The sequence below is a fragment of the Neolamprologus brichardi genome, chromosome 3, assembly GCF_056152115.1.
Source record: "Neolamprologus brichardi isolate AB-2024 chromosome 3, ASM5615211v1, whole genome shotgun sequence".
Lineage (NCBI taxonomy): Eukaryota > Metazoa > Chordata > Actinopteri > Cichliformes > Cichlidae > Neolamprologus > Neolamprologus brichardi.
The window spans coordinates 28,085,174-28,096,803 of NC_142106.1; the positions used below are offsets into that span (position 1 = coordinate 28,085,174).

General features: G+C 38.9%; 1 protein-coding gene across 1 annotated transcript; it reads right to left on the bottom strand.

Moving 5' to 3' along the window:
• Window positions 1–2,006: 2,006 nt before the first annotated feature.
• On the bottom strand, window positions 2,007–5,788 carry LOC118453448 (sterile alpha motif domain-containing protein 9-like). Its single transcript, XM_087839274.1, has 2 exons — window positions 3,190–5,788; window positions 2,007–2,551 (listed from the first exon to the last, which is right to left on the bottom strand). Exons 1-2 carry the CDS (start codon window positions 5,786–5,788, stop codon window positions 2,487–2,489), a joined length of 2,664 nt encoding a protein of 887 aa, XP_087695400.1. The 3' UTR covers window positions 2,007–2,486.
• Between the last annotated feature and the right edge of the window lie 5,842 nt (window positions 5,789–11,630).

Below are 11,630 nucleotides of genomic sequence, written 5' to 3' on the forward strand. Positions count from 1 at the left end.
GGCTACGCTTGACGTGTTCAGTCAATAAACACGTCAAGCTGGCATAAAATATTGCACAATCAGAAGCTAAAGATTGGAAATTTGCAAATTTGGCCAACAAAATAACAAAATATGTGATATATGTTAATATTGTCCTATTTTCAAACATTACCTACATTTGTTTAAAGGGCAGGGTGACTTCATTTGATTAGGAAATGCTTGTCACAACAGGAAATACTAAGGGTTTACTATGAACGGTTTAATGATGAACAATAACAATTCTTTCTGTCTCTATTTCACTCATGTGGCTGCTGTTCAGGTCTCAGTTTGCAATTAAACAGTGCTTGAGTATTTGGAAACATTTAAACAAATAAAAGGAGGGCATTAAAATACGTTAGGATGTAAGCAAATGTAAATAATCAATGAAGAGTGTTTGGAAGCGCATCAAAAAAGAATATTTATGTGGCTTGATCACAGACAGTTCTATATTATCCAGTATTTTCCTCCAAAAATGTTTTTCACTCTCTCTTTTTCTGTCACATTCACTCTCTTTCACACACACTCACACACACACACACACACACACACACACACACACACACACACACACACACACACACACACACACACACACACACACACGCTTTATCTTTAATGAATGCTGACCTATGTTTTATAAAATCATGTGTACATAACCTGGTCCTGGTCCTCTCACCCCTACTGGCGATCTATGTGGGACTCTACCAGAGGCCACCACCACTATATCCGGTTGGTTAGCCACCCCCATCCGGAAGTCCCACAGGATCTTAGCTCAGTCATTCTCCACCACCCTAGGGGGAGCTCCCATTTTGACCTCTGGACTTCCAGGCCATATTTGGCATTTATACTATGCCGGCCACTTGGTTATGGCGTTCCATGTATGCCCTGCCTGCTAGCATCTTGCACCCTGCTGTTATGTGTTGCCATCTTCCTGATGTATTTGTGGATGTTCCTTGTCTCATCCTCGACCGTGGTACTGACACTCACCAGTCTCCGTCCTCCTCCTTTCCGCTTAGCATACAGGTATCATTCTTAGTGCTGCAATCACATCATCTAGTAAATCTTCTGAGGGTACTTCACGTAGTCTTGGTAACTGGCTACGGGGGATCCAGGTTTCCCCACTTCTCATCAGGGTGCCCTGGTACCTAGACACCTGTCTCGGACTTTGTTGATTAGGGTGACGTCCGAGATGGCATGACTTTATATTTCTCTCTCTCGTTCATGTCTGTGGTAGGCTTGGTTCAGGCATCTGACAAGGATGCCTCCTGGGCGCCTCCTGGCTGAGGTGTTCTGGGCATGTCCCACTGGGAGGAGGCCCCGGGGCAGACCCAGGACACGCTGGAGAGATTATATCTCTCAGCTGGGAACGCCTTGGTGTTCCCCCGGATGAGCTAGAGGAGGTGGCAAGGTCTGGGCTTCTCTGCTTGGGCTGCTGCCCCCGCGACCCGGCCCCGGATAAAGCGGAAGATGATGGATGAAATATAATTTTTCAAATATGTCTATGAAATCAGTACCAAATGTGTGTAAATGTGCAATTAAATACTTTATTGAGTAAACTCAGATAATAAAACAAACAGCCCTCCTAAACTAGACAAGAACAATAAGTAAAACAAAACCAAACACTGGTTAGACAGGGGTAAAAACAAAAACAAACAAACAAACAAACAAAAAGCTGAATATAAATCCTTTTCACATTTAAACTTGGATAAATCCATAACATTATCGAACTTTTATTTAACAGCATGTACATCCTCTTTTATACTTTAGAATCTAACACATAAAACAAACACAAAAAGGCAACCTTTAATTGAGAGGACCCAAATGCAGATGCCTGTATACAGGACTTAACAGAAGCAAGCCATTTATAGAGGTTGCACAAAATACAAAACAAAAGGCAAACGTAGACTAAGACTTTGCCTGCAGGAAACATAACCTGGAAAGTACTAGCATGGAGAAAGAACCTATGTTCCAGCACCAGACAAGGGCAGATTTGGCCAGTATATACACAGCGAGGGTGATCAGGGAGATGAAGACAGCTGGGAACACAGGAAGGAAAAAAAACAGGAGTAACAAGACAGGAAGCAAAACAACAATTTAAAACGATACTTTGAGGAGACATTTTTCTTCAGATGTTGATAAGCAAAGTCTTTAGAAATGTATAAACAAAATATTAAATAGACACTATGCAAAGAAGCCAAATTTTAGGAAGTAAATCATCTCTAAGAATCAGAAAGTCTGAAAGTCTGTTGTTTAATCTGAGGTGTTAGCATAGACAATACATACATGACTAAAAGTGCTGGATCACATGCATCACATCAAAGCTATAGCACAATTTTTCCCTTTTAGTTTTTGCCCCTACATATAAAAATACTATAAAGGAAGCTTCAGAATCACTTTCCTATTGGGGGGATGTTGAGCAGGATTCACAAACTTGGATGTCCCTCATTATCTTGTATGATGTTTAAAGCTTAAGGGGCAGCTTTGGTCTCTTTCACACTGTTGGTCAGAGTTTTCCCATTCTGATCTGCAATAACTGAGGTAATCAGCAAACAAAAAATAAAGTAAAACAACAGAAAAATGGATAATACAGGTTAAAAAACACAATACAATATTATGCTATGGTGTATATATAAAAAGTCCAATAAGTAACTATTACTGTAATGTAGCCAAATAAATTCACATTTGCACTGTTTCATTTTGTAATATTGCATTTATGTGTATGTACTTTATGTTATTATTGCACCGTGAAGGCGCAACCTAAAATCATGCCAAAACTTGTAATAGACCTGCCAGTGCACCGTGTCCATTTCACGCTTTCCCTTTCCAAACCATGAAAAAGATACACATGCAGAAGTTGCAGTAAGTTGCACGCTGTGGTAACCGCAGAGTGAGATATTTTATTTCAAGCTAACATGACAATAATCAAGTGAAAGTGTTCAAATGGACATTATTATATACATAGATGCCACCTAGCTGAAATGTACTCTATGTTATTTTGTTCAATCCTGACTTCTTGGCTTAATATGTTATCTCCCCCTGCTGGTAATGCAACTTCTACATGTGTGTACATTTCACATTTTGGAGAGGCAAAGCATGAAACAACTACTAACTAGTAGTGAATGTTTGCAGAGCATTTTACTTCACTGCAATGTTACTGTTATGCTATCTTACCTGTGTCTGCAGTTTTCTTCTGAATGCCAAAGGCCACAGGACCTCTGATAGTAAATCCAAGGTAGAAGGTAACTTGACGTTTTTTCCAAAGGCTGTTTTGCAGATTGGCATTGATTTTAGTCTCTTTACCACCAACTCTTGTATACACTTTGTAGTCTCTTACTACTCCATCAAGTCTAAGAAGGAGCTCTTGGACATCAGGACTTCTGAAGATTTCTTCTTTCTTCCAGTTATCGCTCCAATCTGGTTTTGCTTTCAGATGTTTTTCAATAATTGTTCTGTGAACAATTCTTTTCACACCTTCACCTTTTCCAATGAAAAACACAGGAAGAAGATACCTGGCACGAAAATACTTCTTATATGCATTTTGGTAAGTGTTCTGCATTTGCTGAATTATTTGACTGATGTCATAAACACACTGGCCTGGATTTTCAGGCCAGTACAAGAGAAGGGTGAACATGTGCAGCTCAGGTGGGTCTGTGTCACTTGGGGGCATTTTCCGTCTAAATGGTGTGAGGATGTTGTTGACGAGAGACATTTCTGAATCTGCACTTGGACACATTTCTCTACACTGTGTAGATATGTCTTTGAGCTCTGATTGAGTGTATTGTTTGACAAGAAATGACAGTACTTCCACAGACTGTTCATCTTGGTTTCCCTCCTGAAACATCTGGATGAGTTGCTTTGCAGTTGTGTCTCCAACATACTTCTGGTAGCACTCTGAGATGTCTTTAGATATATATTCAGGATCATCTTTCACCGTGTTAGGCTTTGAGTAAGTCAGATATTGTTCCAAAAAAATGCATTTTCTCTCAACTTTATCTCTGAGGCTTTCTAGTAGTTCAATGAATCCGAGGAGTTTGTAGCCTCTAAGTGATTTCAGGAAAGAGGTCGCCGATACTTTTTTTGTGAGAACCTTTTCCCAGGTTTCAGTTTGACTAACAAGTTTGTCATATAGAGTATTGCAGACCTGCAGGTAACCAAAAAGCCCTCTTGAATTAAAAAGTCTTGAAACATTCCTCTTGCCATGTTCTTTCATGTCTGGTCCATCTTCATCCTCAGCAAATCTTTCTTCATCTTCAAAAGCTTTAATTGCTTTTTGAGCGATTTGCAAAATTTCTCCTGGTTCAGCAGAAACCTTTTGCTTCATTAGGCGGTTTTTATGGACTTGGCCAAGTGTGTCAGCAACAAATGAATTTTGAGGATCTCTTTTTAGTGCTTCGACTGCCCACATTTCTGCCTGATTGTAGTCTTTTAGTTCTATATAATAAAAACGAGCAAGAGCTTGTGGAAAAAATGGATTTTGAAAGATTTTACATGAGGCCTCCTCTAAAACTGTTGCACACTGACATTTCCCCTCCATCGTTTGAATGTCTAGAATTAGTCTAGAAAACTTTTCCTGTTTCATTTCTGTGCTGTTGACTTTTTTCATTTCTCTTTTGGTTAACATGTCTTTGACAGAACCAAGCAACCACGGAGGAATCTCATATCTGCAAAAAGTGTTCATGAAGTTTCTTGTTGTGTCACTTCTGGTCACACCTGCCTTTGCCAACAGTTTAGTACAACATTCTGCTATCATAGTGTGAGCCATGCGGACTTTTTTCTCACATCTTTCATTTTGTTGGAAGGTAATAATGAGATGATTTAAAGGCTGCATTTGATCCTCCAGTGAAAGGTCATCATACTTGTCTTGTCTGAGGAAGTCCAGGCACTGAGACTCCAGGAGATATGAACCTGGTACGTAGGCGTTCAGCAGACACAGGACGGCAGCAAGCTTCAGTGACTGATTTGTTTTTTTCCTTTTTTCTAAAGCAGCACATGCCTCCCTGACGTAGTCCTGAGAGAAATTACTTTGCATTATGTTAAAGCCATGAAATTGTTCACATTTATCTTTGTACCTCCTTTGAAGCTCTTCCTTTTTCTTATCAAAATTTTTCTTCTCTTTGTCTGAGAGTGTGTTCTTTAGGACAACATGGTCACTCTGTTGAGGTGCATTGTTTCTCACACAGCTGAGGAAAATGACTACAGGCATACGAGTAACTATCTTCTGCTCAGCAACTATCCTCATAATGCTGATTTCGAGATCTTCCAGAATCGACTCATTGTTCAGCAACAACAGCACAGTGTTCTGGTTGTTTTGACTGCCTGCTGTGAAAAGCTGGACAACCTCCATTGCAACTTTTGTAATATCTGAGGTGGAGCCAGTTAAAACAGCACACCTGAAGGTTTTTCTCAAGTCCCACAACACCTGCATGGCCATTGTAGTTCCCCCACATCCTGGTTGGTGTGTCAGTTTTACAGTTGATATCCCTGGAAATTTTCTATTTTTCTTAATTTGTTCCCTGAGTTCTTCATATCCATCTCTTTTGATAAAAGTAGTTCCAGTCTTTAGGGACTCTGCCTTTTCACTGATGTAGAAATTTAACCACTCAGGAGGGGCCCCTCTGTAAAAGTTTTCCTCAGCCTTTTCTGTGCATTCCAGGAGATCTTCATCTGAATATTTTCCTTCAAATTGATCTGCATGGAGAATATCCAACAATGGGAGACTTCCCATATGCAATTCCCCTTCCTTAGTGGACCGTGCTGATCCATTTGCCATCTTTAGCCTTAAGTGTCCTGCAGCATAATAAACGTGTGAAAAGATTTTTAGTCTGAACTGTTCTCTGAGGCTAAATGGCAGTAGCACACACACATTTTAAATGTACATTACTAAGGGTTAGGATTTTACATTCATCAAATTATACCTACTGCGTTAGTTTTATTCTTGATTGTTATTATTCACTAGCTGGGCTCACGTCCTCATTTTAGGTTTGACAGCGTTTTAGTAGGTAAAAGTGAATGCTTTGACATGAATTGAGCTGCGGTTTGGGGGAGGACTTGAAGGGGACTGGCGACGGCTCCCGGGCCGGGCAAATCCCCATGTACTAAGTAGAAGTGAAGAAGTTAAAGAATGTAGAACAAGGGATCAGCTGCAGTACTGGGGGAACCTATATAGAGGAGCGTGTTTGGAGGCATGGTCCTACTCCTGAAATTCCGATACATAATCTCCAATTACTGGTTTTAACCCTTTAAACGCTGACCTAATTTAGCCTTTAAACCAGGGGTAGGCAACTCCAGGCCTCAAGGGCCTGGAGTTGCCTACCCTGCAGGTTTTAGATGTGTCCTTGATATAACACAGCTGATTTAAACGGCTTAATGACCTCCTCAACATATCTTGAAGTTCTCCAGAGGCCTGGTAAGAACTAATCATGTGATTCAGGTGTGTTGACTCAGGGTGAGATCTAAAACCTGCAGGACACCGGCCCTCGAGGCCTGGAGTTGCCTACCCTTGCTAAAAATGCTAACCATCACTGGTGATGGGTTATGTTTTAAAGCAGGGGTCCCCAATCCGAATCCACGAGGGCCGGTGTCCCTGCAGGTTTTAGATCTCACCCTGAGTCAACACACCTGAATCACATGATTAGTTCATTACCAGGCCTCTGGAGAACTTCAAGACGTGTTGAGGAGGTAATTTCTCCATTTAAATCAGCTGTGATGGATCAAGGACACATCTAAAACCTGCAGGGACACCGGCCCTCGTGGACTGGGATTGGGGACCCCTGGTTTAAAAGGTTAATTAAAATTTGGCATGTAGTAAGTTAGAGAATAAAGCAGACTTGGAGATAAATACTTCTACATCAAACTTGTAATTCTGACCCCTAAAGTTATCTTCATCCACTAAATATATTTTATATATTGTACTTTTACAAGCCCTTGGAATCTTCTAAAACCTGGAATCATTATGTCCAAGCAGTTTTTCCCAGGTCTAACCACAGATTGACTGTAGGGTCATTCAATCTCATATCATCAAATCTTTAGAAAAAAATTTGCTCAAGCATCTTCAACTTTTTTAAACATGTATATAATGATTGGTGTGAAATTTTAAATTCATACATAAAATACTTTTCAATATATATTTTTCTGAGAAAAACAAATCTGATCAATTTTCATACCAGACTGTTGAGCACAAAGTCTGTGTTGATATAAGATGTAATCACTGCTGTTGTATATGTAGCACTTTTTGTGTCAGGACAGAGATTTACAAGTGTAACTTCTCAAAAACTCCATAAAGATTTCTCTTACCTTGTGTTCTACTTGATGCAAATGTGTTTGATGTCCTCTCATATCTTACATGTATTAGTGACTAGTGACTTTTGTGCTGAAGTTATATATAGTATACAGCCACTTGTCACACCCAGGAAGGTGTGGGAGTAGATACTCAGCACACACTGACCAGATGAGGTAGTAGTAAGATATGTTTAAAATGTTTGAAGGAATCATTAGGACTTTATATTTACTTGTTTCTGAGAAAAGGCAGATTGGAATGAAGCCTATTAAAGATATTCAGATGGAAAATCTAGAGGAAGCTATCAATGAAAGATCAGGGAAAATGTAAAAATAATGTCTTCAATGTTTGAGGTTATTATTTTGTTACTTTGATGCAGCAGTATTATTGTGTGAGAAAGATTGAACATTTCCAGGAAAAGCGTGGGGGTGACATCAACAGAAATGTTACTGACAAGAGGCCATGCAGCTGTAAACTTTGTAACACTGTCAACAGTTTCTTTCATATTCGTATTTTGTTTCCTTCATTTCTTTCTTCTTTCATTTCATTTCTTTCAAAGGCATTTTAAGTTTCCTTTTTCTGATAATGAAACCTACCACTGCAACGTTTTCTGTTCTTACTATCTGACTGTCAAATGTTACCAATGTTTGTTGTGCTAATACATGTTGTTGATGTTGCAACTAAAATGGTTAATTACTCAGGGCAAGTGCGCTCAATCACATCTCTTCACTTCAGGCTCAAACTAAATTTAACCATGTACACAATAACAGGCGTAACTCGTAATCTGATCTATTTAAGAGCAACAATTCTTGACAAACATAACGAGGTGGATCAACTATGAAACAACCACACCTGCCACATGCTTTCATATGTATTATTATCATTATAATAATACATATTATCATTATGAAAGCGAAATCAAAGCCGCCATTCTTATGGCGCCATAGCTGCCATGCGCTAAGACTGATATGATTAATATTAAAAATGCTTCAAAGATGCCTCTATTGCCTGCTACAGCAAAACATACATGCCTAGAAATGAACTTTGATCATTTCAAACATCACCAGAAATTCCTTATCGTCAAACACATCATGACACATGGGTCTTCCACACCAGCAGTTTGTAACTAAATCCAGTTGGGACTTTTTGTGTGCATGAGAATATTGGTCTCAATGAAAAGTACTTTTGTATTTTATATTTTTGCTGTGCACCTCTAGAAAAATGCAATCACACGAAGTACAGAAGTAAAACACAACATTGAGGAAAGTCCAATTTCATCCAACTCAGCCTCCCTTTGACAGTTCAAAGATACAAAACAAACAACATTGCTGCACGTCATCTCATGACTCGAGGCACATTCAGCATTCCTACATTTGCAACATTCTCGTTGTCGTCAGCGGCATCTCAACATCGCATTCTTCTGCAAGACCCGCCACATTCATCTGCTGTAACTCATATTATTTTATGGCCCTGTATCACTCCACAAAGCGTCTAATAACAATTAATCTTAACCTTAGACACTTAAATTATGTCTAAGGTATTACGTTTGTATATTAACACATAGAAAGCAAAAACTGCAGAGCCTCATGTGCACATTACTAGATATAAAAACATTCTGAAGATATGAATGTAGCATAAATCATCTACCTCATTATGAGATCATTTAATTGATAACTTTTTAGATTTTTTTCTAGAAATGTTTATTAATTCTTAAATTTAGATCATTTATTGTAAAAACAACACAGGAGGAATGACTGCACCAGTTGGAAATAACCAGCACTGCACAGAGGTACTGGAGTTACATTCATATTTTATTTAGGATTGACCGATATTTCCACTACATAATTAAACTAATGAAGAAGTTAATGTCATAAAAATGTATTTATTTAGTTTCTCACATATGGGGATTACAATACAGTATTGATCACATTTGTGTGGTGACGTTACAGTCACTTAAAGCCTGTTTATTCTCCTTTCATTGGTTTGTGTTTGCACAATGGGTCCAGACTGTCTGTAATATAAAATAGTTTTTTTGCACTTTGTGAATATAGTGCCTCATAAGGAGTATGCAACCCAATGTCACTGCAAAGTGTGTAATAGGCCAGCTCGTCTATTGTGTGGATGTCATGCTTTGCCTCGCCTATGCATGCTTAAGCTACAGTACTTTGCAGTACCAGCAGAGGTTAAAAATGTTTTTAAAGCATCACGAAAACAGTCAGAGGAAACTTAAACTTAAAGAAACATTACGAACACATTTACACGTAAATACATATCAGTCATTTAGCCTAATCTTACGTGGCATAGAAGGAGCCTTGAGTGTACTTCATACCATCCTTTCTCAGAAGTGTCTTGTTAGCTTTAAATAAATTACAGACCTCTGCTGGTACACGTGTCAATTTCACGCCTAGGAGAGGCAAAGCGTGACATCCACTCAATGGACCAGCTGCTCTGTTGGGTTAGAGAATGTTTCATATATGATATTAATGTAGTGTTTTTGATGTAGGCTCTAGAGGGCAGGATGTGACCACATTTACAGTGAACCAATAACAGCACCTTCTTTAAGGCTGTTTATTTCTTCTTTTGAAAACAACAGGTTTATTTTGTTATTTTTATTTTGATCGGTGTAACTGATGCAGGTGTAATGTTCACAGCTGTGAGTGCAGTGGCAAAACTGTCTTTTTTCACACAGTCCTCTGGGAGTTGAGCTCCACATATTTCTGGTCTTCAGTAATAATGAAGCTCAAGTGTAACTTGAATAAGGAACATCTGTAATCACTCATCGGCCTGCAAACTCAGTGCTGACATCATTACTCTGGTCCAATCATTTTCCTGCCTGTCTTCTGTTCTCTGTGTTTGAAATCTTAGAGCTTTTCCGTCATTCTGTCTTTCAGACTTCCATTGATGCCACCCACCTCCTCCTCATCTTCATCTTCACTACCACCAGCATCTAGACTAATCCTCACTCCTCCCACTGCTGGGATCTCATTCTGCTATGATGGGTCACTGATGTCTAATTGCCAAACAGCCTAAATGAATTCTATAGCTCGATGAATCACGCTCACTTCTTCTGCATGAACTGTCCATGGCCACCAAAAGTGGAAATTACTATGTGGCATTTGTGTCCTTATAGACACCAAATTTCTATTCAGACACATCCCTGCAAGTGTTACGGTAAGTGTTGACAGCAGATGGGCACTAAAAAATAATTCAGGCTGAGACTTTGATTCCTATTTAATCTGCTCTGTTTATACAAATCATCAGGCTAAGTAGGCAAACTCCAGTTGCTTGTTATGCTGTCATATCACATTTTCACTTAAGTATCACTATGGACAAAATATTTATGAAATTATGTTGGTCTGATATTTACTTCAGAAGGGTTTCTCTTTCATTATCAAACAAATTAATTAAGAGCAGTGGCAGCAAGGTGGGCGGTCTAACAAAAGAATTATAAAGTTCACACTACTAGCAGCAGCATCATATCCTCGATACCACATTACAACCAAAAGACCTTATCGTAGCAATACCAACAAAACTACATAAGGGAATACCCAGAATACCAGTCACACACACTCTCACACAAATTTTGACTAGTTGTTGCTGTACACATTAGCACATGCCTTTTTTGTTTGACTGACAAAATATGCAAGAATGATAGCTGATGATCAGAATGGGGCAGGTTCTGTGTGTTTATAGCAGATAGAAACATTTAGTCAGGATGAACTGCAGGTTTGTAAAAGTTGTTTTTCTCCCTCTAAAGGGAGGAATAAAAATTAATTTAGATGTGTTTTACATGAAGGTGCTGACGTAGTTATCAAAAACGTTAAACTGTCAAAGCCACAGTAATGATGGTAGACGATCAAGTTTTAAACCTTGATATATTTTAGACATTGGTCACTAGGTGGCAGCAGAGTTCCTCTGCAATGCCTCAGTGTGTAAAATGAAAACTTAAAAAAATCTTGTTCTCTTGAATGAGCTTTTTTTTTTGTTTATGATATTTCCCTCCTCAGAAATTCATCATCATAAGTTAAGAGAACAAACAGCCCTGGTATTTTTCTGTTTACAAATAGAGATGAAGAAGAAAGCGCTCTTAAAATGTAAGTGCTTCTAAACAAATGTGAAAAGATTCATGGATACAGATAATCTGCCAAATTCTCATCTGACAAATATATTACAGCAAGTTTGTTGTTTTTTGTTGTTTTGTTTTTTTCTTTGTAGTAGACTGGATGGAGTTTTGATGCTCTTTAATGCTTCCCACATACAGCTAAGCTTTACCAAGAAAGAGCACAGAGGTCATGCTGATGCAGGAGCAAGGCACCAAGACGTACGTCGATGCTGT

What these genes read in the sequence shown, in the direction of transcription:
- LOC118453448 (XM_087839274.1), bottom strand. Translation starts at nt 5,788, where the DNA reads ATGGCAAATGGATCAGCACGGTCCACTAAGGAAGGGGAATTGCATATG. An exon ending in GAAGAAAACTGCAGACACAG is followed by an intron (nt 2,552 to 3,189) that starts GTAAGATAGCAT and finishes TGATTACCTCAG; the next exon opens with TTATTGCAGATCAGAATGGG.